Source organism: Psittacula echo (genome assembly GCF_963264785.1).
Source record: "Psittacula echo genome assembly, chromosome: 5".
Taxonomy (NCBI): Eukaryota; Metazoa; Chordata; class Aves; order Psittaciformes; family Psittacidae; genus Psittacula; species Psittacula echo.
The window spans coordinates 50,199,699-50,226,389 of record NC_137739.1 but is presented as its reverse complement, the minus strand read 5'-3'; the positions used below and the strand labels follow the sequence as shown (position 1 = coordinate 50,226,389).

At 46.4% G+C, this 26,691-nt stretch overlaps 2 protein-coding genes across 4 annotated transcripts in view; both read left to right on the top strand.

Annotated features, from left to right (window-relative positions):
* Positions 1-3,717, top strand: part of BAZ1A (bromodomain adjacent to zinc finger domain 1A) — a 63,811-nt gene extending 60,094 nt beyond the window's left edge. For all 3 annotated transcript variants that reach the window (XM_080619334.1, XM_080619333.1, XM_080619335.1), the window contains 3 exons: positions 227-372; positions 2,054-2,141; positions 2,658-3,717. In XM_080619334.1, the coding sequence (XP_080475460.1) occupies positions 227-372; positions 2,054-2,141; positions 2,658-2,848 (425 nt within the window). In that variant the 3' untranslated portion in view covers positions 2,849-3,717. The remainder of the gene's footprint in view (positions 1-226; positions 373-2,053; positions 2,142-2,657) is intronic.
* Positions 3,718-19,806: 16,089 nt separating this feature from the next.
* CFL2 (cofilin 2) lies at positions 19,807-25,527 on the top strand. Its single transcript, XM_080619207.1, has 4 exons — positions 19,807-19,918; positions 21,396-21,703; positions 21,804-21,880; positions 21,972-25,527. Exons 1-4 carry the CDS (start codon positions 19,916-19,918, stop codon positions 22,082-22,084), a joined length of 501 nt encoding a protein of 166 aa, XP_080475333.1. The 5' UTR covers positions 19,807-19,915; the 3' UTR covers positions 22,085-25,527.
* The last annotated feature ends 1,164 nt before the right edge of the window (positions 25,528-26,691 follow it).

Genomic DNA, 26,691 nt, shown 5'->3' with positions numbered 1-26,691 from the left:
GTACTTTGCATTTTGTACTGCAAGAGAGACATTTAGTGGTTAATAACAAGGCTGTAGTATAGTTAATACCTGAAGCCAAACTACATAAGTTTTGTCTTGAAGCTACAGTTTTACTACCCAAGAATAATGGTGTTTTACTACTTTTTGAAACTTTTTTCTTGTCAGGTTTTTATTTTTATCTGTTGGGGTGATTTTTGTGGGTTTTGGTTTTGGTTTTTTTTTTCAGAATCATCTCCTCAAACCTCATTGAACAGAAGAAGTTCAGGACGTCAAGGGGGAGTCCATGAACTCTCAGCTTTCGAACAACTCGTAGTGGAACTGGTACGACATGATGACAGCTGGCCTTTCATGAAACTGGTTTCCAAAATCCAGGTAACTGATAGAACTGTAGAGGGGAATGATAATGGTTAAGAATCGTGTTTGCTGCCAGTAGAAATTTGGGATTTTATAGTCTTGCTCAAACAGGGGGATACAGATAAGCAATGTGATTCAGGAGAACGCTTGCCTTTCAGCTCAAATATGGTGCCAGAAATAACTTCTACAATTGACATGTTGTTGGGAAATTTTCAAGTATTTGTCAGGCATTAAAAAATATGAAATGCCTTGATTTGGGGGGAAAAAAGGTAGAGCATGGGACTGCTAAAGGTACATTTATGTTGATTAATTAATTATTTTGAGTAACCTTCAATTTACACAAAGGTATTTTTGAGACTGTTAAATGAAGACTTGAAACTGAATTCAGAGTCACATATAGCTGGAAGGATTAATGTATCTGGACAAAAAGAATGATGTTCAAACATGTATGAAAGATGTAAGTGCAGAGGAGGAGGAGAGGAATCCTGAATGAAATGAGACACTAGTGTCTGCCTACTCATATACAGTAATTACACTGGATAGTGCAAGAATCTGGTGAATGTAAGGAGGGATGGAGAATTCAGCTTAATTTTGATTCTAAAAAGAAACTGCTAGAATTCAGTGTGTTACTGTTTGCCTGAATCAATCACTAAGGGTCATTCTCTGTATAGTTTGGAAAGAAAAATCCATTCCTGAGTAGTTCAGATTTTCTTCATCATGACAGAAATTCTGGTTTAATTTTTTTGCTGCCTTTAAGACAATGTAAAGAATACACTGAGTGGTCAGTGCACAGCAAGCCAGTAAAAGAAAACTCTCTTTTTAGTCCTCATGTGAACTGCACTTCTAAAGGGAAAGGAAGGTAAAATGTGTCAATCTAATTCTGTATCTCCATTAATTCTTTCTTTAGGTTCATTTGCAGGTTGCACTTTATATAGTAAAGTTACAGGCCACAAACAAGACCTTGGTTTAAAAACATATATGATGGTGCATGTGGGTATCTTTTCTTGAGGGGAGGAGTCACATTTGGATCAGATATCCTTTTCTTTTACCCCCCTGCCCTGCTTTGTGAATGAGACACTCAGCCTAAGCTTGGTACTTACCTGGAATTCAAAATCTGTGGTCCAAATGGTCAGTTAGGCAATCCTTTTCCTCCCCTCACATTCATCACATAAATACTGCTTCTCTCTGGTACTTGAATACTGTGTTCTTGCTACGGAAAAGTTCGCTACTTCCTGTTCAACACAACGAAATGGAGCATTAGGATTTCACTTCTCCTTTAAGACAGTGAATAGTAGTGGAGTGAAAATGGTCATTATTCATGATTGAGGAGCTTTTAATATTGTAATATGTTGCAGGAAAATGAAAGGTTCTTAAATCTTGGAAATCATTTTGCGCTTGACAGACGGGAACACTGTAATGCTTATCTGTTCATGCAGTTTTCTTACAGTTGTTCACAGGGTATTTAGGGTTAGATTTATTCACTGGCTAATATTTGCTGTGGTCTACTACTTGAATGATACAGAAATGAAGAAGCAATACCTGAAAACTAACATTCAGTTCAGGAGATAGAGGTGTTTGCTTGTGACTCCTGTGTTTAAAAGCAAAACCAAAATGCTTTTGATAATACATCATTTGTTTATAGGTAGAATTTTAAGCTTCCATTTGTCTATGGAAATTTTTTTTTTTTTTTTTTTTTTAGGTACCAGACTACTATGATATCATCAAAAAACCTATTGCCTTAAATATTATCCGTGAAAAAGTGAATAAATGTGAATACAAGTTAGCATGTAAGTATAACTGATGAGAGAGGTAACGAACCCTCTTCTCTCACTTTAAAATAAATTCTTGTCATAAAATAGAGCTGTGTCAGAGGATTAGGAAGCTGAAATTGGTTTGGGGCTTCGTGGTGTGTTTTGGTGGTTTTGGTTTGGTTTTTTTTGAAAGAGCATTTACTGATATTTTAAAATAAGATTTGTTGAACAGTTCTTTTACTACAAGGTGTGTGACGTACAGATAGGTAAGAAATGAGCAGCTGAGGAGCTGCTGGTAATTTCTCAAGCGTTTGAGTGGCACCAAAATATTTAGAAAAGGTCCTGTTGTTACTGCTGGATTTGTAGTTTTTATTGATAATAAGAGAAATTTCAAGAAAGTTTACATGGCACTAATATAATGATAGACATTTGACACATGCAAAGACATTTTTGTGTTGTGACTGTAGGATCAATGTAGTGATTCGGTGGTGTCATACTACTTTATTGTACTTCTCTGAGACACGCTCAGTTGATTTACTTTTTATTTCCTAGCGGAATTCATTGAAGACATTGAGCTGATGTTTTCAAACTGCTTTGAATACAACCCTCGTAACACAAGTGAAGCAAAAGCTGGAACTAGACTTCAAGCTTTCTTCCACATTCAGGCTCAAAAGCTTGGACTTCCAATCACATCTGGTAATGTGGACCACGCCGCTCCTGCAGCGAAGAAGTCACGAATCTAACCTCTACCTTCCAAAGGATTTTTTTGAGGAATCTGCTATGTTCATTAAAATGAAATGTTAAATCTTAAATCACGCAGTCGTCATACCTGTATAAAGCAATAACAACTGTTTAACCACCTTGAAGTGTGGCCTGCACTATATTCTCAATGTAATATTAAGCACTCAGGAGAACGTAGGAAAGATTACCTTTGCTACAGTTTTATTCAGTGTCTGATAATTTTGATAGATGTACTGGATACAGTACTGGTTTACAGAGGTTTTGTACATTTTTAATACATTCATGTGTCCAAATATCTTCCAGAAGAACATTGTTTTTTTTCCTGCACAAAATGACCTTGTTTCATCCTCTAGATTTTGTAGGAGCTGTGGTATGGAGGGCTTTATCAACTCAGATAAAATCTTCTGCTGTAGCACAGTTGAGGAAACTGTGTGTGTGTGTGTGTGTGTTTGAAACTTCTTTGAGCATATCTTCTCAACACTACACATGAGTGAGTACAACTGCATATCTTTTTAAGTACTGTACCAGTGCTGGCTGGAGGTATTCAGTCTGAGTTTATTAAGTAGATATTTATTTAGCATTCAAAGTAATTTGTGAATTTGTTTTGTATTTATAAAATTTGTACTTGGGGATTAAAAACAAAAAAAAACACACACAAAAAAAAAGAGGAGTTCCATAACTTTTTAAATTTTTTTTTTCTGGGGTTTTTTTTTTGTTTGTTTATTCCCCTCTAACTTGATGATCAATCAATAAACACCTGCCCATGGCCCTGGCAGTTCTTCTAGCAATGAGTAAATTTACAGGACTGTACTATAAGTTTCTACGTACAACTTTGGAAGTGCACAAATAAAATGACACATTTTTCAAAGTATTTTGAGCTTACTGGCATTTCCTTCTGTGTTACACTGCTGCACCATCTTCCCTGTTAACCTACCAGGACAAGCTGCTGGAGAGAACATGGCAGAACTTGGTTTCCATGTGAGTACCCCAGTCAGCATTTTCAGCAACTGCAGCCACTGTGACACCTGGTCTCTGAGTGATGCAAATGTTCACCAGCGTGTAAGGAGTAATGTAAGAATTATATGCATAAGTTGTATAGTTACTTAATTTGGATCTTTATCCTAAGAATGTAAAACCTCATAGCTTTGTTAGCTGACCAGCACCTTCTTTAAACTACTTGCGCTTCTCGACAATTTTACTTTCAGTATATATTAACTTAAATGTATTAAACTCTGTTTGAGTCAATACCTTTAAGACCCTTTAAAAATCAGTTTTGCCCACCTGGAGGTATGCTACACTGAAAAAATGGCATGGATCAGAAGTCTGGGGGTAGCAAGAGGTGGCTAGAATGGGCATTCCCTTGAGTCTAGGGAGTGGATGGCAACACATAGGGGACTGATCAGATTGAAATGCTGGATTGGGGGTGGGGTGGGGGTGTTTTCTTAAAAAAACAAATCTAAAATAATCTAAGCCTGAGAACAGTGGGGATATTGTTTAGAAATGTCTGTTCATACTTCAGAGTTTCTGTGCGAGCCTTCCCTTGTTCAGAGCTGACATCTCTCCTGTCTAAAGATGCATTTCTTGTTCCCACCACAAAGAATGCCAAACTCCACAAGGAACGTGAGCAGCAGAAGACTTCTTTGCATGGTGTAGGTGGTACTTGATACCCCTGCATCTGTCTAGTCCCAAGAGGATGTGAACATCCTGACTAGCAGGTTGCACAGACACTTGTGCGAGTTCTTGTTCACATGAATAGTCTCCATTGACTTAAATGTGAATACTTCGTGTGGGGGGGAGTGCTGCCGGCTGAGCAAGTCCATCTGTGGCAGATGCAATTTAAATGGTTACTGTCCCCAACCTTCCAGCTGTTCATTCCTATCGCTGTTCCACCAAGGTTATTTCCTTCGAAAGCTTCCCCTCAGCAACACCATGGTCAGTCTGAGTTTAGGTAGAGCCGGTGGGAACAGTTTAACCCAGCTCTCTGCTTGTGACGTGGTGTTTGTATGCTTGTCCCATGAACTAAATTAGCAAATTGTCATGAGGTTTGCAAGCCTAAAGCCTTACTTAAACACCCTGAATCAGAAAAGTGGCCACTTGTCCTTTGATCAGCTGTGTTTAAATGCATGCTGCATGTGCAGTGGAGATGCCCTCGGCTTCGGTGGTGCTCACAGGGCATGGGTCGAGCCTTTGGTTCCTGGTAGTAGACTGCCTGAGTCAGTACTTTCAGTGCAGCATTTTCAGACTTCAGCTATGTTTTCTCTCAGTTATGTCAAGATGTCTTTCTATGGCTGTTTATTTCCCTCAGGCATATCCCTTTGGAAAAAGGGGAATTGCTTAATATCTCCCTACTGGTCATAATCATGGCATAGTTGTGCTCCATGTCCACCTATCCACCAAAACAAACTCACGTCATACCATGACCAGCCATGCCATGTGCTGTTACCACCAGGCGAAGCGTTGTGCAGTATCTGCAGAGGGCTCCAAGCCAAAGTCTCATAAAGGTGCAGAAATGGATAGGGTCAACGGCTTCATCTCCGATTCAGAGCTGCACTAATCAGGCTGTACCAGACACTGCAGGAAAACAGGCTCCAAGTCCAGTGCCTGTCCACCAAGCAGCATTTTGACAAGATCCAGTAGTGAAAGTCTTTCCCTTCTTGGCAGCTCATATATATCTTACCCTGGCAGGTACCCAGAGGCTGCTATACCTGCTGGCTTTCCTGTTGTGCAAATTCAGCCCCTTTCATTCACGTCAGGGCTAGGAATTACAGGGTAATCACCCTGGGCCATTTCTGATGGTTTTTGTATGTAACTCTCTCATAACCATGGGGCCAGGTCCTTTGAAGGAATCGGGCTCCAACCCAAAGGACTCTCTCTTCCAGCAGATCTCGGTGTTTCCTCAAATACAACTTGCTCACCTCCTGGCCACCACAGACTGATGAAGATGCAGAAGACAAATCCCTGCAGTGGCTGCTGTTACTGGAAGCTGCCCTTCCTACCCAAGGAGGGTGAGTTCAGGAGGAGAAGGCTGGATGCAGCCTTGTTTGATGATTGATTGCATCAAGCCGATGCTTGCTGTTCAGGCTTGGGTGTCAGACAGCAGCACCAGAGTACCGAAGTTGTATTCAGAGGCAGGTGATCACCTTGGCTGGCATATTCAGTGTCACATTTGCTTGCTGGAAGCTTAGCTTCTGAAAACCTTAACAAAGTTCGAGCTGCTTTGGGAGGGCAGAGTGCATGGCAGATGTGAGCCAGCGCTCTTTTTGTGGGGTTTGGGCTGTGGCCAGCACCGAAGCGCTGGATGGCTCTTGTGTGGAGGGTGAAGTTTTCACTATCATAGGAGAGAGCGCATAAATGTTAGTATTAACAGTAAAGGAAGATGTTCTTAGCATAATCTTAGCAAATAGGGGCATTAGAAAACAGCAAGAAGCAGCCAAAAACCAGCCTGAACTTACATAGAATCATAGAATAGTTAGGGTTGGAAAGGACCTTAATATCATCTAGTTCCAACCCCCCTGCCATGGGCAGGGACACCCCACACTAAACCATGCCACCAAAGGCTTTGTCCAACCTGGCCTTGAACGCTGCCAGGGATGGAGCATTCACAACCTCCCTGGGCAACCCCTTCCAGTGCTTCACCACCCTCTCAGTAAAGAATTTCTTCCTTAGATCCAATCTAAACTTCCCCTGTTTAAGTTTTACCCCATTGCCCCTTGTCCTGTCACTACAGTCCATAATGAATAGTCCCTCTCCAGCATCATTGTAGGCCCCCTTCAGATACTGGAAGGCTGCTATGAGGTCTCCACGCAGCCTTCTCTTCTCCAGGCTGAACAGCCCCAACTTTCTCAGCCTGTCTTCATACGGGAGGTGCTCCAGTCCCCTGATCATCCTCGTGGCCCTCCTCTGGACTTGTTCCAACAGTTCCATGTCCTTTTTATGTTGAGGACACCAGAACTGCACACAGTGCTCCAAGTGAGGTCTCATGAGAGCAGATCCGTCCCTCTAGGGGCAGGATCACCTCCTTCGACCTGCTGGTCATGCCCCTCTTGATGCAGCCCAGGATACGGTTGGCTTTCTGGGCTGCGAGCGCACACTGAAGCCGGCTCATGTTCATTTTCTGATCGACCAACACCCCCAAGTCCTTCTCAGCAGGGCTGCTCTGAATCTCTTCTCTGCCCAACCTGTAGCTGTGCCTGGGATTGCTCTGACCCAGGTGTAGGACCTTGCACTTGGCATGGTTAAACTTCATCAGGTTGGCATCAGCCCATCTCACAAACATGTCGAGGTCCCTCTGGATGGCATCCCTTCCCTCCGGCGTATGAACCGAACCACACAGCTTGGTGTCATCGGCAAACTTGCTGAGGGCGCGCTCAATCCCACTGTCCATGTCACCGACAAAGATGTTGAACAAGACCGGTCCCAACACCGATCCCTGAGGGACACCACTCGTTACCGGTCTCCAGCCGGACATCGAGCCATTGACCACAACTCTTTGCGTGCGGCCATCCAGCCAGTTCTTTATCCACCGAGTGGTCCACCCATCAAATTGATGTCTCTGCAATTTCGAGACAAGGATGTCGTGTGGGACAGTGTCAAAGGCTTTGCACAAGTCCAGGTAGATGACGTCAACTGCTCTGCCCCTGTCCATCAGTTTTGTAGCCCCATCATAGAAGGCCACCAAATTGGTCAGGCAGGATTTCCCCTTAGTGAAGCCATGCTGGCTGTCACCAACCACCTCCTTGTTTTTCATGTGCCTTAGCATGCCTTCCAGGAGAATCTGCTCCAAGATTTTGCCAGGCACAGAGGTGAGACTGACTGGTCTGTAATTCCCTGGGTCATCCATTTTCCCCTTCTTGAAAATGGGGGTTATATTTCCCTTTTTCCAGTCATCAGGAACTTCACCTGACTGCCATGACTTTTCAAATATGATGGCCAGTGGCTTAGCAACTTCATTCGCCAGCTCCTTCAGGACCCGTGGATGGATTTCATCAGGTCCCATGGACTTCTGCACGTTCAGGTTCTTAAGATGGTCTCTAACCAGATCCTCTCCTGCAGTGGGCCTAGGGTCTTCATTCTCACAGTCCCTGCTTCTGCCTTCCAAGACTTGGGTGGTGCAGTCAGAGCCTTTGCGAGTGAAGACCGAGGCAAAGAAGTCATTAAGAACCTCAGCCTTCTCCAAATCCAGGGTAGCCAGTTCTCCCGATATCTTCTGGAGGGGGCCTACGTTGTCCCTAGTCTGTCTTTTATTCGCTACGTACCTACAGAATCCCTTCCTGTTATCCTTAACATCCCTAGCCAAGTTCAATTCTAACTGGGCCTTAGCCTTCCTCACCTGGTCCCTAGCTTCCCGGACAACATCCCTGTATGCTTCCCAGGCTGCCTGTCCCTGCTTCCACCTTCTATGAGCCTCTTTTTTCCTTTGAATTTTCCTGAGCAGCTCCTTATCCATCCAAGGAGGTCTCCTGGCCCTCCTGCTGCCCTTCCTTCTAGTTGGGATGCAACACTCCTGAGCTTGGAGCAGGTGATCCTTGAATAACAACCAACAGTCTTGGGTCCCCCTGCCCTCTAGGGCTGTGTCCCATGGAACCTTACTAAGCAGGTTACTGAAGAGGCCAAAGTCTGCTCTCTTGAAGTCCAGGGCAGTGAGCTTGCTGCACGCTCTTCTCACTGTCCCGAGGATCTCGAACTCGACCATCTCGTGGTCACTGCAACCAAGGCTGCCCTGGAGCGTCACATTTCCAACCAGCCCTTCCCTGTTGGTGAGCACGAGGTCAAGCACGGCACCTCTCCTTGTCAGCTCCTCTGTTACTTGCAGAAGGAAGTTGTCTTCCACACAATCGAGGAACCTCCTGGATTGCTTGTGCCGGGCTGTACCTTCACTCCAACAGATGTCAGGGTGGTTGAAGTCCCCCATGAGAACAAGGGCCTGTGAGCGTGAGGCTGTTCCTATCTGCCTATAGAGCACTTCATCCACAGATTCCTCTTGATCAGGCGGTCTGTAACAGATCCCCACAGTAATGTCTCCCATCACTGTCCTCCCTTTAACCCTGACCCACAAACTCTCTGTCGACTGCTCACCAGTCCCCAGACAGAGTTCCATACTCTCTAGCCTATCCCTAACATAAATAGCAACTCCCCCTCCCCGCCTGCCAGGCCTGTCTTTTCTATAGAGCCTGTAACCTTCCATTCCAACACTCCAGTTGTAGGAGCCATCCCACCATGTTTCTGTGATGCCTATTATAACATATCCCTGTAGATGTGCACACATCTCTAATTCCTCTTGTTTGTTCCCCATGCTACAGGTGTTTGTATAGAGGCATCTGAGCCGAGCTCCAAATGAAGCCGGCTCATTGGCTGGAGCGGCTGGAATATCTCTACATTGCTCCGAGCATTTATTGTAGGTGCTGGCAACAGACTGGGTGTGTTGGGATGGAATGATGCCTCCCTCCCCCAACACATCTAGTTTAAAGAAACCTTGACCAGCCTGGCAAGCCTCCTACCAAAACCACTCTTCCTCTTCTTTGTCAGACCAGCTCCACCAGCCCCCAGTAGACCTGGCCTACTAACTTGGGTTCCGTGTTCAAAACACCCAAACCCCTGACTATGGCACCATGTGTAATTACAAGGAGGAAGAGACTGACAGACCCTGAACAGCCCAACAGTTGCCAGCGGCCCCGCAACCATCCATGGAACAAGCACAGTCCAGAAGTGGAGATTGTGCTAGGGATGAGCGCAGGGAGCAGATCTCTGTGGACACCACACCATGGTGGCGTCCTGCCCAGCGCCATGCTGCTGCTGAACTGGTTATCTCGTTTTATCTGTGTACATTCAAATGAATAATACCTTGCCCTGATCATGTTGCCTTGTGCGGATCACTGTCATAACAGCACCAGTTCCAGCTAACGCTTCCTGAGGCTACCAAGAACTCTTTCCACCCTGGGAGAGCCATTTCACTGAAGAAACTGCCAGTGTCCAGATGACTGCAGGCAGTTTCATCGCCACAGCAGTGACTTCTAGGTCCAGCTCTGCAGAGGTGCTCCTTGTGCTTTACCCAGCTTGCTGTGAGGGGATGTTCTGAGGTTTCTTAGTCTTCTGCCATCAGGCCCATGTGATGTCTTCTTCCTCCCACCTGCCCTTCAACAAGCAGTGTACTTCCCTTAATTTGATGCCTCCTTAAACAGCACCCTAGTAAAACTTTGCCTTTAAGAGCTCGATTGTATGTATGTATCAGGCCTGTGTAACAACCCCTGTTGGAGAATCTCCAGTTACTACCAGTAAGAAAGTTTCCTGGTTTGGGGCACTCAGGTTTGAAGATGTTTGGATTAAGTCCAATGCAAAAGGTGAAATGACTTGTGCTGTAAATCAGAAGAATTATAAAGACAGGTATGTAACGCCATCACCTTGTTTCAGATTTGTTGCCTAAGAGGGATGCTATAATAGCAACATCCCTAAAATGTGTTTGTGGGTTTATGTGTGTATACTTGTGCGAAGTTTTGTACGTTTAACTGCTGTAAGCCCCTGTCTATTAAACAATGTTTATCATTAATGCTGTACTTCATTCAAGGTTTATCTCCAGTACCTGGGAAGGTGCCACTGGAACTGTGATTTACTCAGACCATGAGTGGTGCTGGGAGTAAAGCCCGGTGTCCTCCTGCCTCCATGCTCCCAGCAGCATCCCCTTGCCCTAGCTTCAGTGACAATGTGTGGCTGGGGTTGTGCTTAAACTTGGGCTTATTTTTCCTAAGTAATCAAACATACCTGACCTGCTGTTGGTGAAGCACTCCATCATCTGCAGCTGTGTTCTGGCAAACAGACACTTTTCCAAACCAATGCTTTTTAATACTTAGAGTGCATTAAAATGTTCAGCATCAGTAGAGACTATACCTGACACGTTCACAGTGGCAGAAGGCCACAGGCTGCTTATGTTTCCCAAAAAGTGCACTAAGGCCAACTTTGGGTTTGTTTCTCTACCACAATACATTGGTTTCCCGGGTTTGTGGTGCTGCTTTCTAGAAAATGGCTAAAACTGATTTTAGATTACTTCTTTCAGGTGCGACTCCACCTTTAACAGTTTTTAGGTACGAAAGAAGAGGGGAAAATACATGTTTTCTGGGCACACAGAACAGCGTATCCAGGGAGAAGCTCTGGGCATGCGGCAGGCTGGCCCCAGGTGAGGTCCCCCCAGCCTCTGCTGGAAGGAAGAAGGCACCAAGCCTGGGGCTGAGCCTGCACCCTCCCCGCTGCTTGCAGGGTGCATCCAGCTGTTCAGGTCACTCTCATTTGATGACAGAAACGTTTGATTGGGCCAAGTTTCCTACAGGGATACTGGACTCTCCATAGCCGCTGCCTGTGGAAGACCAGCTTTCACTTACTCTCCTCCACAGCTGCTCACCTTTCCTTTCTCAGGTTTGTTTCAAGGAACCACAAAAGCAATGGTCTTTATTCGAGCAGCGGAGTGCCACTGCCCTAGCACCGTGTCACAGCACAGAGTTACTCTGGCACAGTATGCAGCTGGGCTTAACAGTGCCCCGTGGAGGAGCAGAAAATGGCACGCTTGTGCCATCGTTCCCCTTGTAACAACAGTTGTCTCGTAGAGGATATTCCTGCTCTGCTAGGGTGACACATGGTCCAACTTGAGTTTTGTCAGTTTGCTATTCTTAGCTTACCAGTTTCTTTAGGCTTTATACAGGTATTTCCTAGGTTAACAGTCCTATAAGAGCGTATATAATAATCTGTGTCCTTTCCAATTTTTATTCTCCAAGCAGCTTACAGATGAAATTAGTCTGGGGAGGAAAGGACCTCGAAGAGACGGGCTGTGCTGTGCATCATGTGTTTGAAATGGCAGAAACGTGAGCCAGGATGCTGAAACGTTTGCGTTTTGGATCAGTTCTGCACCTGATTCTCGGCAGCACAGGGATTTGCCTGTGGGATCAGGGCTTCATAGCTGCCTTTCGCGAGCGTTCCAGTGCAGATCCCACCATCAGTCACATGCTCGGCCCTGCAGTGCTGGCACCGCTCGACCGTGCTGCTGTCACCAGAGGACACTTTCGCACTGACCGACAGGTCCTGCAATCCAGGAAGGGTTATAAATATTCCTGTGGCCCTGTCATCCTAAAGCCCATCCTCAACCACCAGCAAGTGATCTCAACTCATGTATTTAGCATGTTTGGCTTAGCTAGTGCTGTATTTTTAGTATTGCTATCTGAAGAAGAAAAACGTAGCGGTTTTAACAGGCGAGATCAAATTTCTAAGCAAGATGCTTTGTGAGGGGGCTTCGCAATGCTTGAGAAGGTTTAGTCAGTGCGTCTTTTGTTTCCACAGTTGTCCATCTCTGCTTCTAAGAGGTTTCTTAAGTCAGTCCTCGGGTTCAACCTTCAGCGGACAGAATTTCCTTCCATTCAGATGTGATGCTGCAAAATGGGTACTAGGTCTGTCTGTCTGGAGTAATTTTAATAGTGTTAAAACTTCAGAACCAAAGGTGTCTATGCTCCTTTTTGTCTGGCCTTTGCAACTTCCAATCTAAGCAGGCCATATGAATCAATCTCCCCTGTCTTGGCACTTTCTTGATGGCTTCCTCCATCTCCTGGAGAGGATTGGTTCCCTTCCTGGTGATTATTTTTATGTATTGCAAAGATGTCTCCTTAAATCAGACCTACAATGGCACAGAAGTGCTGATCACGATTAGAAACAGCCCATTTGACAAGGACCTTATTCCAATGTGAGACAACACAACCCCAGTTGGAGGGGAAGCACGGAGCAATGAAAGGTTAGTAGCAAAAGCAGGCCAAGGCTGCAAGACTTGGGATAAGTGCCCAAAATCTGTGCACAATCTGTGGACAGTGCTGCTATGCACTTGTCTAGCCGCAGGAAAACAAGGATTCCTTGTCCCACCAGGAACCCTGGATGGGATCATTTTGGGGGGGCTCTTCTGTAAAGAAGAATGTAACAAAGTTGAGTCATTATATTCCTTATGTGCCAGCCCTCCCCAGCATCCTGAAGGTCCGCATGCATCTACCCAGAGGGAAAGGGCTTTCTGACACCATTGCCACCTTTTCCTGGAGGGACACCAGTTTAAACCATATCATCTGCCAAGATGTCCAACCACATCCTAGCTGTTGGCAGTCATTCTCCTATGAACCAGGCTGAAGCCGTTCAGGACATCACCCCTTCCAGCTGTCCTGCTCCTCCCCGGAGAGGAATCCCTGCTCCGTGGCTGGACAAGTTTTCAGGAACCTGCGGCAGGAAAAGACACACGGCTCGAGCAAGGTGCACGACAGTGCTGCACACCCACTGTAGTAACAGACAACTTTCTTCTGGGGGCAAAGGCAGGGCGTTTTTGCCATAAACATGAAGAGGCCAGCAAGGGGTGCAAATGCTATTGAAGAAGCACCTCCTGGGGCCCTCACATTGATTAACATCCCTGCTAACCTTGGCATCCCGGTTTTATAGCTGCACTAGGAACTCCTGACAGAAACCAGCAGAACTATTAACGGCATCTCCTCTGTGTGACCGGTGTGTGTGCCCTTGAACAGCGCCAGGACGGCGTATGAGGAGTGCGAGGATTCCTCTGAAGCCACGAGTGGATGCCGTGGGCCGGGGAAGGTGCTTGCAGGAGCTCCCAGGCGTGGGAAGGCGCGTTACCTCCCCTGCGCAGCAGCTCCTTCTGCACACACAGACAGGGGGAGAATAACGCGTTTCAAGCTACAAACGGTGCAGTTCAGCTGGAAACATGCTGGCAGTGCCAGAGAACAGTCTGGGTTTTCTTCATACTGTTTTCACACTGGCACGCTATTCCTGTGGGAGATTCTCACTTTTAGGGGACTCTGCCAATAGCTCATTTTGCATGAAAAAGTCATGTATACAAAACAAGAACCCAAAGGGAATGGATTATCCAAAAGAGCTTTTTCCGGGTGACTGATACATCCCGCACATTGTGCTGTTGCGTTTTGGCTGCCTGAAGAACATTTCTGGTCTTTCATTTTGTTAGAATAATCAAATGATATAATCTTTATCTTGTTTAGTATTACAGCCCATTCTTCCAAAGTGCTCTGGCAGCTCTCCCCTTAATCCACTTACCCAGCGTATAGGTCAGCCACAGATGCCTGGTTTTCTAAAGGTCACTTTGGCTCCTTTCTTGCCATTTCACTGTAATAAACATTATTCTGTGGTGCACAGCCACTACCGTGCTCCCAGAAAGTTGTGCTGCTTTTTACATTTCCTCTCTTTAGGTAGGACTTACCAAATAGCATCCACATCTGCTATATAGCAGGGCTATATACTGACACATCAGTAGTAGGGAAATAACAGCCAACATCAAACTCCTCACACCTACTCTTGTTAGAGGATGCTTATGAGAAGGAAAGGCTGACTTTGCTGTTTGCTTGAAACAGAGGCTTCAAGAAAATAATTGTTCTGCCTGGCCTACATTTCCTTCCCTAGGAGGAGGGATGGTCTGGGGTGTCACTCAGGGATGGGGATCCAAGCCTCCCTGCCTGGCACCAGGGCTCACTGCAGCCTTCCTGGATGACCCCAGGCAACCCGTCCATCAGGGGATTTAATACTGACCAGGCAGAGACACCTCATTAATGACGTTAACGAAGAGCTTTGAGACCTTGAAATAAAAATGCTACGGGTGAAGAAATAAGAAGAAAAGAAGAAATACTGTCTTCAGCTTGGAAGTGAAAGCTGTCTGTGGAAAAAACAGTGAATAAATTGAACAACCGCTATAGTCAGTGGCTGATCTTATAAATCCTCCTTACTCGAGGTTATGCTATAAATTTATCTCAGCTGTGAACAAGAGGCAGCAAGAAGAGAGACTTGGGAAGAAACTGCTCATGGGGAAAATGGACTTTGCAGGGCACACAGGAATTCATGAAGGGTAGCAGGGTAAATGGTAGTTACTTTTACTAGTGTCATGAATGTGCAAACCTTTGTGAATGTCGAACACATGCCAGTTAGTTACATACAACTTTTATCTCCTGGTTGTATGAACAAGGCTGAGCAGAGTTCCTGTATTTTAGACTTCAGGGGAAATTTGTATTCTGTTTGGCCATGTTTCTGCTGTCAGTTTCCACGTTTCTCTCATTGGACGAGCTTTTATTTCCTTTTTTGTTGTGTTCAACCACCACCCCTAACATGATGTCATTACAAGACATAACGTTTTAATTAAACCTCTCTTTTACTGCCCGCTGAGCAATGACAGGCCCGCGGCCGCCCGGCGTTATGATTCACCGGCACGTGTGACTTACCAGCACAGCGCTCAGAGTCACGGGGGGAGAGGGGGGAATTCCACCCTGCCCGAAGAGCCTGCGGCTGCTGCTCCTCGGGCGCCCGTGCTGGCCAGGCCGGCCTCACGCTGCTGCTGCTGCTTCCTCCGGCCTCCCTCTGCCCGCTGCCCTGGCAGACGGCCGGAAGGCGAACTTGGCCAGGGAATGCGCACAGCCGAACAGCGTTCCAAGGGAACAAAAAAAGGCTTTTCTTCAGCCGCATCCCTGCACAGTCAGAAAAGCAGCTCCACTTGGCAGGGAAAGGGGCTGCTTAAACCAACTGAAGTATCACAGCACCCTAGCTGGCATCGCAGCTCGGAGAAATCTTACCCCAGGTCTTACGGCGGTGTCTCCTCAGTGCAGCGAGGGGTTGGCAGGGAGGATCCCTGGAGTGCCGGGTGGAGGCCGGGAAGGCGCTGGGAAGGCGTTGGGAAGGCCGGCAGCTCCACACGCCTGAGCAGCCGCTGGCAGCCAGCAACACCCTCGATCGAGCGTGGTGGGAGCGGGGTGGCAGCCGGGCCATGACTCAGCCGCAGGAATGTCCTGGCACGGGGAGCCGGGGCGCCCGGCGAGGGTGACGCAACAGCCCGGCTCCCATCCCCGCGGTGGGCACGGCCCGGCTCCTCGGGGAGCGGCGGCCAGCGCCTCGCTCATCCTCAGCCAGCCCTCGCCGTTAAGAAGCTGCCTGATAGCTCGGAGTCCCCGCGGGATTTTGGGACCACACCGGTGGCAGAGGCTGCTGAAGCCAGCAGAAGGGACCCTGCCAAGGACGGTGGAGCCGGAGTTTCCCCTGGGGGAAAATCCATCTCTTGGTCCGACAGCTAGGCTTGATGGGGACCCGCACTCCACACCAGCACGCATCCTGACCCTTGCTGTGGGCTCCCAGGATCACTGTACATGGGAGACACTTGCAGCAAAATCGTGCCAGGATCCACCACCTACAGTCAAATATATTTGCTATATAATTGTTTAAAGGAAATGTATCCGCAGTGTAAGGAAACACATAAAACCTCAGTGTTTGCCTTTCACCAGGGTTTTCTCTAACACTCTCTTACATTACAAGAAGTTAAGATTTTATCCGGCATTCTTTGCACTCCCACTGAAAATACAGAATTGTTGGAGGGAAACCAGACATTTTCCAGGGGGAGGCAGGAGAGGAAAGGGGCAAATCAAGTGCCCTGAGTGACACATCTCATCAAATGCAGTCTCCTATGGACTTCTCCCACAACAGATCAAATCTTTTAACTGAATGGTATTACGATTTCCTGTTATTTCAGTGTACACCTACACAAGTTCCTCTGCTTTCCCTCTGCAGTCCTCTTCCTGAAGATAATCTGGCTACACCATAGGAGATCTGATGTCTCCTAGCAGAAACCAGCAAGTTCCTGAGCTGAATCAGCAGACATGCAGCCCCACTTTCTCCTATCTCAAATGAATTATTTTATGAAACTTAATTACTTAATTAAGGATCTTAATTACTTTTGTGATCCCCCTATTCTTCTGCCAGCTTTAACTCAAATCAGCTAACAAGTTAAAAAGTCACCGGGACAAGGACTAGCCCAAGTGAGAGAGGGGGTGCCCAAGGAGGCCAAGCAGAAGCCTTGCTTCCATGGGAAATGAGGCTGAAATGGTAATGCTGAGTTTAGTGACACAGACAGAGAAGCAAAGAGGATGTACAGCATACAGAAGAAAAGGACTGTGATTTCAGAGAGCTTCAATACATAAGGCAACTTGGTCCACTCTAATCACTTCACACTAAAGAGCATCCAGGAGTTGAATCCAAACAAACAGTGCCTTCTGCTTCATGGTGAGTCATTACTTCCATCCACAGAGGGTGAGGGGAGGCTTAGAGGGCTTCCTCAGAGGCATGCGCTCCACATAGGGTATCATTCACAAAGGTTTTAGTGCTGCTGCTGCTGCTGGGATCTCTGAATCATAGGGCTATTTCAGTGGTGCCTGGTGGGATGCAGGCCTTGTGGTACAAGGGTAGTGAAACTCGATGCTTCCTGAGTGCAGCAAGATGCCAAGGTGAGGAACCAGCTTTGTCTGAGTGTGCTCCAGCAGTAAGATTTGCTTGGTCACTATTGCTCTTAGCTGGATACCGGCCATTTCTGTTGCTTCCAAGGTCACCACCGGGCTCTACCACAAGCTCCTTCTCTGATTGCTGCAGTCACCAGGAGTCCATTGCTCATTTTCTTGAAAATGAGAGGCCCCTTCCTGTTCACCTGTGACCCATTTTTCACCCCTGAGAAATGCTCTCCAGTTCTGGTAAACTCATTTCTTTCTTAGAGGTGTCTGTAAAATCACAAAATCCTCCTTCTTCACCCTTGCTGCTTCTGTACTCTGACAACTGGCAGGCACTGGTCAGTGATGTGCAGCAGCAGCCCAGTGTGCCTGCACGCCTCAGGTGCGCACCCTGAGAGGTGAAGAGTATAATAAGCACTTCTGACCCATTACTCGGTTTCCATGGCAGTAAAGCCAGAGGGTGAGTCATGGAGTTGTCATCCCCAGAGCATCCACCGGGCCATGCAGCTCTGGAGCTGGTAACTCCTTCTCCAGCTTTTGTTTAAAAGCCTGGGATGTGCAGTGCAGAGTCCCTCCATGGCGGCATAGGGCCCTCACACACAGCAGTTTCATGGTATTGCACAAGCATTAGGAGAAACCTGCTGAGCCTCTGGCAGTGGCTGTGGCCACTGGCACTGGAGGATGTACCACACACGTGCGTATCTGCTTACAGAGGTGAAGGAACCCCCCTGCTGCTGCTTGCCACAGTGGCCTCCTGACATTGTGTGTGGCTGCAAGGACACAGACCTCCGTTTGGGACGCTGAGAACGGCCCGTGCCACACGCAGCATCCCATGCCACACTGCAGTGTCATGAAGGCTGTTTTGGGATACACAGAACCATTGTGATGATGAGGATGTGTAACCACTTAAGTCCACCCCACGGAGCTGCACAAGAGCTGCAGATACCTGCAAACAGGGCTGTTAAGATATCCTATGGATTTACGTTGGTTTAAACCAACCGTACAACATTTTCTTGAGAGTTATCCGTTTCAGGATTTGTGCTATTAATTCCCTTAACAATTTTCACCTCTCCTAACCAGTTACTTGTTTGATCCAAAAGCAACACATTGTATTTGAAAACTGAATTGGGTAATGGCTGACTCTTTAAATGCAAACACACAATAAAGGTACTCCTCCCTGGGCCTCACATTGCTGGCACAGAACAGGCAGCAAGAATACATGAGTGGTCATCAGACGGGAAAAGGTAGAGTCTAACAGACTTAGTGGCAGTACTGAGTCCTGAACGTATGGCTGTGAGGAGCTGAGGTGTAATACAGCTCCTGCTCAGTGATTTCAAGGCTGATGGGCCAGATTCTGGATACTGATGAATGCAATTCAGTCTTGAATTCTGCATACAGACAGAGCAGGACATAACTCAGAACAGTGATTAGAAACATCGTGACTCATCTGGTCAATGCGGTGGTGAACAGTAATGGATAAAGGGGGAAAAGTCCCACATCTCCCACACAATGCAGCATGAATGTGTCTATGTATGTATATATGCACCTGCATGCTGACAAGCACTAGTTGGCTGGTTTCCACCAAGGTACTACTAGCAATCCAGGCGTATGGGGAGAGATGGCTGAGTGGCTACAGCGCAGGCTGGGTGCTCACATGTACGCTGAGATCCTGCACTTTTAGGAACTCTGGGTTTTCAGACACCACCAGTCCAGGGCACAGAGCACCGCACAGCGCTAACAATCCTCTGGTCCGCTTTTACGGGCTAGAGATAAAATGTTCCGTGATTGGTGTCCTGCAGCTGAAACCCAGTCCAGCTCAGTATGGACAAGTGAAACACTCTCAGGAAGGTTACCCTTCCTTGTTTACGTGTAAGGCACCTTCCTATCTCTTAATGTTCCTCCTTTTGCCTTACAAGTTGTGTGCCGCCCCATCGTCTGAGCAGCTCTCCCGAAACCACAGAACGCGCTGTCTGCGCCAGACGCCCTAGGCCTTTCCCTGCATAGAGCAAGGGCAACCATGGCAGCAGCTCCTGTTCCAGGGGGGACAATGAATTGTGGCACGCTGCAACTTCAAAATACTCCCTATGTATGCCGACGTGTCAGGTGTGTGCAGGCAAAGAGGCAGACAGCGCCTAGGCATGAGGGGTGAACCGGCGAGCGAAGCAAACCCGTGACTCTAGCGCAGGACAAAGCGCCTCGGCGAAGGGAGCTGCGCTGGGCTGGCCAGGGCAGGGCACAGCCCCGCTCCAGGCAGTCGTAGCTAGCTCCAGAAGGGGCCATGTCACCACCGTGCCCGACCTGAAGCGGCTACCGGCAGCTCTGCTCCACGCCTGGTTGAGGGGCTGCGTCACCCACCAACAGCCAGCGACACGCCGCGGGGGGCCTGGGGCCGGCAGAGAGGAACGCCCGGGGCTGCGAGGCCGAGGCGGCGGGAGCGGCCCGCCCGTACGCTGCTAGCGCAGCCCGCCCGGCATACGCTCGGACAGCACCCGCACCCAGCCGGGCCCCGCCACAGGGCGGTAGGAGAGTGGCCGATCCCGTTCTCCTGCAGGCTCAGCCCAGTCCGGCCCTGCCCCGCGGATGGACGGCGCGGCGCGGCGCGGCCCGGCCTGGCCTGGCGGCACGTGGTGGCGGCGCGGCCCATGTGACCGGCCCTCCCCGGCCGCCGCTGCTCATCCCCCGCCCGGCCCGAGTCCCCGCCCGCCTCGCCCTCAGCGCAGCGCAGCGCTCCCCTGCGTGCAGCAGCCTCGCACAGCAGGCAGCCGCCGCCGCCCCAGCACCATGGTAAGGGGGACGCGGCGCGGCCGAGCGGGGAGGGCGGCGGGGTTGGCCCGCGGGGAAACGAGCAGCGCGGCCCGCTGGGGCACGGGGCTGAGCTGAGCAGGCCCGGCCCGGCTCGGCTCGGCTCCGAGCGACGCGGCCCCGAGGCCTTTCGGCGGCCATTTTAGTCTAATTTTAGCCGTGTGCGGGGGGAAGGGGCGGTGGGGGCGGCCGCGGGGCAGGAGCGGGCGGCGGGGCGGACCGCGGCGGGGCTGGGGCCCGGGCTCGGGCCCGGCGGTTTGGGTTGGCGTTGGGGCCGGGGCCGGGCTGGCAGCGCAGCGCTCCCTGCGGCATGGCTCGGGCGTGCGAGTAGCTTGGCGGCGGTGTGGGGGGCGGGTGCGGGAAGAGGGGCTCCCGGCAGCCGCTGCTGCGGCTCGGGCCGGAGGGATTGGTGCCCCGGCCGGCAGGAGAGCGGGGAGCCCGGGAGCGATCGTGTGGGAGCGCTGCCGGCGGAGCGAGGGCGGCCGGGACCAGGGCTGGCAGGCGGTGGGACGCCCGTTCCCCGCGAACAAAGCCGGGAAAGGGGGCAGCGGGCTTCCACGGGCACAAAGCCGCGGCTCCTAGCGAGCCGTGCACCTGCTTCCCGAGCAGCCTGCCCGGGCAGCGCCCGCCTCTTCGGATGTAATTGTTGGACCGAGAGCAAGCGCGCTGCGGATGGGCTCGGCTCGCTCGCAGTAGGGCTTGCTAAACTGCTTGCTTTCTGCCGTGATCTCCCCGCTTGCCGTGTCAGTGTTTTGTTTCCTTTCTGCTTTAGGCTCGGGTTTTGAACGGCTTGTCAGCCTCACGGGGAACTGAGCACATTGTAACTGGTGTTTTTGTGTGAAGGAAGAGCAGTTAAATAATGCTTGCGCAGTAGCGAGAAGTAAAATTCGGGAGTTTTTAAAGCGCGGTGTTAAAGCTGACACAATGCAGAAAACATTTCTGCTGCTTGTAGAGCCTTACCTCACCCAGCAAAATGACAGTGCTGGATGTGAGCTGCTGCTGTGGCATTTGTTCCGCTAAAAAAAACCCCAACAAAACCAATCGAACAAAAAGCCACCCACCATCCCAGCGCAAAGCTACAGACTCCTTCCTCTCCTGTGTTCAGTTTCCACTCCCCTCCACACTCTCCCCCTCCCCAAAATAAGCCAACTGCATGATAAGGTAATGGAAAACTGCTTGAGTAGTACAGTTGTGTGCCTAGCTCTATAAAACTGCTATCCAGAATCACAGCTGAAGATGCTGAGATCTGCAACAAGAGAGTGCAGAATTTACACCTCTTTTATCTCTTCTGCTCCAATCCTGCAAAGATTGCTAAATCCATAGTGTGTTCAGGTTGAGTGTCGTATTTTTATTCTTATGGGGGCAGGCAGACTTGTTTATCTAGCACTGTGGGCTACCATCTTTTCTAGTGAGTGTTAATTTTTGCTGTTTACGGTATTCCTTTGATCTCATTTTACAGGCTTCTGGAGTAACAGTGAACGATGAAGTCATAAAGGTTTTTAATGACATGAAAGTAAGGAAATCTTCAACCCCAGAAGAGATTAAAAAAAGAAAGAAAGCCGTTCTCTTCTGCTTAAGTGATGACAAAAAACAAATAATTGTAGAGGAGGCAAAGCAGATATTGGTTGGTGACATTGGAGATACAGTGGAGGACCCCTATACAGCCTTTGTGAAGTTACTACCTTTGAATGATTGCCGATACGCTTTGTATGATGCCACATATGAGACAAAGGAATCTAAGAAAGAAGACCTGGTATTTATATTCTGGTGTGTAAAAGTAAAGCTTGCTGTTAAAATTGAATATTCTGGAGTTAACGCTGGATGACTAAATAACTGCTTTGTTGTGGTCTTCTTCTTTCCTTTAAAGGGCTCCTGAAAGCGCGCCTTTAAAAAGCAAGATGATCTACGCAAGCTCTAAAGATGCCATTAAAAAGAAATTTACAGGTATGGATCTAGAAGTGTTTTCTTCATTTATTATAATGCTGGTTAGATGTTGAGGTTCTCACAAGTACATTGTTGTCCGTCTGTCTTCCAGGTATTAAACATGAGTGGCAAGTAAATGGTTTGGATGATATTAAGGACCGTTCAACGCTTGGAGAGAAATTGGGAGGCAACGTGGTAGTTTCACTTGAAGGAAAACCCTTATAAAAAGACAAACAAGTGCCATCTGGATCTAAGGAGCTTCCATTTCTGCAGCTCGTTCAATTGGAATAGTATTAGTCTCCCCATCCCCTTCCCTCCTCAAAAAATAAGGCCCTTCCCTAATGCCCCTGAAGGAGATGTCATTGTTAAGCAGTCTACCAGCGATTGCCATTAGACTGTTTAATCCTGGTAGTTTTATGTAGGATCCAAGGAATGCTTTCACGTCAGACTCTTAGCCAAAACTGACGTCGCAGGCATTCCTTGCAACATGTACAATGAATGTGATAGTTAATGTAAATAGTCTAGCAGACAGCAAAAGGTAAGCTAATGGAATGCCTTGAAAGTATTGTCCACTGGTCGGATGGTAGACTCTATACAGTATTATTTACAGTTGCACTTGATTGCAGTTCCATGAGGCTCTTGTGCATTCATACACCTCACCTGCCTTGACAAGCCTATTTTTGTGACATGGCAGCACACAACACTATGCATTTAAAGCACTTTTTTGTAATATGTTTGACCTGCCCCCCCAAAGGAATGCCAATTAAGTTGCTGTAACTGTGTCATCAAATTATTGTAGTACCTCAGTTTCATTCCTGTTACATGCATATCTTTACAAATGAAGTAGCTGTTACGATGCCTTTTTGTTTTCCATTGAATGTACACTACTGAACAGGAGTAGAAGTTATCTGTTTACCATATGAGTCTTGAAACACTAAAGTTTTGTAAAACATCAGTCATGGTGGCAATTTCTGTATTAAAAAGAGCCTTAAATGGAACATTGTTTTTTGAGATCAAAAACTGGCCACGTTGCAATAAAACTTGTGGCTTATTACAGAACGTTGCCTTGTTTTCATTGGAAAATACAGTTTTTAAGTATGTTTAATTTAAGCATATTTCAAATAACTTCTGTGGAAAGTATTGTAAAGGTAAACAGTCATTAATCTCTTCTTGAATAATGCAAATTTTTCATTCCTAATTGTGATTTAGGTACTGCTTTACAATACTTTGTGGCTCTGTTCCGATCATTTGATAAAGGACTTGCTCCTAGTTTACTGTTAAAGAAGCTACCACTACTAGAGACCATTTGTTCCATGAAACACTTGTGTCAGACACGTACGAAGTAATGAACCACACAGTGTGTTCCATACCTGAGCGTTCTTAAAGTTCTACATGTCAGAGTAAAACCTTGCACGAAACCTTGCAGCTCGCCGTCTTTTTTTGGGTAAGGTGATTTGTAGTGTGAGTTGTACACAGAATATGAAGCCAGTAAATAATCTTTGAGGTTTTTTGAGTGTTGCATTTAAGACGGACTTGGTACAAGAAACAGCCTAAGTGAACTGTTCTGCTTGTTAGCTTCTATGTAAATAGAACTGGAAAGTGTTTGCCACTACCAAGGCTTGCATTGGGGACATGATTTGGCTGGGAGCCAAATAATGCTCTCCTTATAGAGAATTTGATCTGCTCTGTGTGAACAATCCTCCGTTAGCCAGAGCTATTTATGGCAAACACATGCTTTTGTATCTTGTCATCGTTATCCACAAATGGCAAAACTGGACATGATTCTCCTGGTATGCATGAAGGAGCGCTGTTAGGCAGCCACTGGCAGCTGAACTGTACAGGCTGCTGGAAGGAATGCTCTTTATCATTACCTTATTTTAAAAAGTTGGTAGAGTAGAACTGTGGAGCTTTTGAATGCGGGCCGTTTGCATTCAGTCCGTTGCCCCTTTTTCAGCAAGGAAGCAGATAATAATAAATACCCTTTTTTGTAACAGTTCAAATAACATGGTGGTACTGTGTTTAGTCTCTCTCGTCCTGTAGAACTTTAAGACTTTGCTTCAGGCTTCTGGCTGTCCCTATGACTTGCACACCTCATTGTGTTAGCTGTTCTATGTAGACTAAAATTTACTAGAATTTAACTAAAAAGGCATGATGACCACTGACTTACTAAGTGTGTTAATGAGTCCTGGTTTTCTACAAAACTCTCCTTTCAGGTACCTTTTAAGGTGGAGAAGTAACTGATGGTATGCATGTTGTCTAGAAAAAAAAAAATAATCAAGTTTTTATTCCTAGAAATAGTCTATTTCTGATTATTCACGTTGTGTGCAAAGCCCAGTTTAATGTAAAGACCTACTTTGTGCTTTATGTTTGACTTGAGTTCAGTATCCTGAAATGATCTTTTAACTGATTTTTTTCACAAGATATGCTTTCTTTAAAAAAAGCCAAAACGGAAAATGTTGATTTTTAATAAACCATTTGAATTTCATTTTAGACAGTAAACTTTTTTAAGCAGTACTGTGTTTAAATTTATTGTTTGTCTCTGCTGCAAACAGTCTGGAAAGATGTCTGTGGCTTCCGAGTTGAATAATCAAGTTTATTTTTTTTAAACTAGCTTAGGTGTATATTCACTCAGTCCAAGTAGATAAAAAATTGAAGCACAAATTGTATTTATGTAAGATTCCTACCAAAACAAGTTGTGGATCCAAATGGATCAGCCTGCCTTCAGTTTGTTCTTGAAATGACTGACTGACTGATGCGAGGTCCAATTCAGATGGCTTGCTTTAAAAAAAAAACCAACAAACCAACAAAAACCAAACCAATAAAGTGCTACAGAACTGTTACTGTTTGAATTGTAAAACAAATGAGAGACAGCTGGCATCTGTTCCAAAATGGTTTGTCAGCTGTTGTTTTCTGTCATTATGCAAAATGGTGAGGGCCTCATTGTGATAGAGAAGTGGAGGAAAGTCTTCTCGAGTATCTTCTGTGTATCTCCATGTAGACGTGACTTTTGGGTATCTTGGCTGCAGTTATTTTATTGATAAAGAAATGTTAGATGAAACTTTCATGAAGGTAGCTTGTGCAGAAATGGCATTTTTCTTCTTAAAATATACTTTAAAACCAGCAGCTGTTTGCTTGATTTGGTAAATCCTGGAAGAGGTATAGACATACGGGTTTGATTTCTCCAAAAAGGGAAATCGGTCCAAGACCGGATGAGTAGGTGAGGTTTATGCTTGTGGCGATTTTTAGAAATGCAAACCTTGAAATTAATATGGACTCGAGTGTAAGAATCACTCCCAGTCAGATCATTAAATGGATTTTGAGTGTGTTCAGTTAAAACCCAAAGTGTTGCTCTAAGTGGGAGAGTCTTTTTCTGTTGTACCATTCCCTCAGAATGAGTGGTGGAATACAGCAGTTGCCACAGTTTGACAATAAGCTTTACTCTTATGCCAATTCCAGTATAAACCAAATTTTCATGTCTGCCTATTTTTTATAAACTTCTGTTAAATTCCCCTTAGTTTGTGGTGGCGAGTTAATGGTTGTAGAGTGAGAACATGGCACTAAATGGTGGATCAAAGATCATCAATGTAGCACCTGTCTATAAGTATTGAATTTCTTTGAAATATTTCTGATTTTGAAAACCTGGTATAAATAAAATTAATTTAAATGTCCTCAGCTGTTGAGTGTGTTTGTGTGCTGGGCAGCACCTACACCGTTCACTTCGCTGTTCTCTTTGGATTGGGAGCAGCCCAGAAACTGAAAGGAGAGATTATGGAGTAAATGGGTGGAAGGAATATGTGCACTTTTGCAATGGGTTTCACCTACAGCCTGTTCAGTTCAGTACCCAGCTGTACAAAAAGCCAGCACTGATGGCTCTGGAGGTGGGTATGGAGAAGTTTTTAGTGGGTTGGTGCTGGATAACTTTTTTCTTGTGTTGGGTCCTAGCTCATACGTTGACAAAATGGGATGGATGGGTTGGGTTTTTTTTTAAAAGGTAGCAAAAAATAATGTTTACACTTGACAAGTCATTTTTAATACTCGTGAAGAAAGTGAGCTGATGTAGTGTGAAAATGGTGGCTCCAAGAAGAATGACCAAAAGGTAATCCTCTTGTAATCAGTGGTATCTCTCCTCTTAATCTAAAATTTCTTGGATCTAGGAATCACTAATAGGAAGAGAGTTCATGTTGCAAACAAAGCTGTCAAGAAACAGCTACATTTGATTCTCTAGAGAAGACAGGGTTTTATGCTATAGAGTGACAGCCTTTTTAGTGTTTACCTAACATGCTTTCTCTGTGGCTGTAGGGGACGTATATGGAAATACACATTAAAAATGAGTGAAAGGTCTCTGTATGAAATTATTTTAATACAAATTACTGCTTAGTTAACTAATGTTCTTAGTATATTAATATACAGTGCTTGATACCCTGTTGAATTTGGGCATTTCCCTGCCTCACCTCCTATGGTGCTGAATCAACAATAACTCCCATACATCTTACTATTTCTTGCATTGCTTATTTCCACAATCTACTGATAACATCTGAAAAGAAAAAAAAATAAACCCTAAAGTGGAAAATTGAAGCCTTTCATAGGAAAATCAAATGGGTAACAATTTATGTTGTTTATTTGATAGCATTTTCCTCTTATATTGTAAGGCATACAGCAAAAATGTGTGCTATTTGGAGGAGCTGAAAGTAGTTTCGACATTGCCTTTTTCATGTCTGATAGTAGGTTAGTATTTCTGTTGTCACCTTCATGGTTACTTAGATTGGAAAAAGAATTTGAAAGTGTCACCGATTATTAAAGAAACTTTATAAATGTCAATTCAGATGATAAAA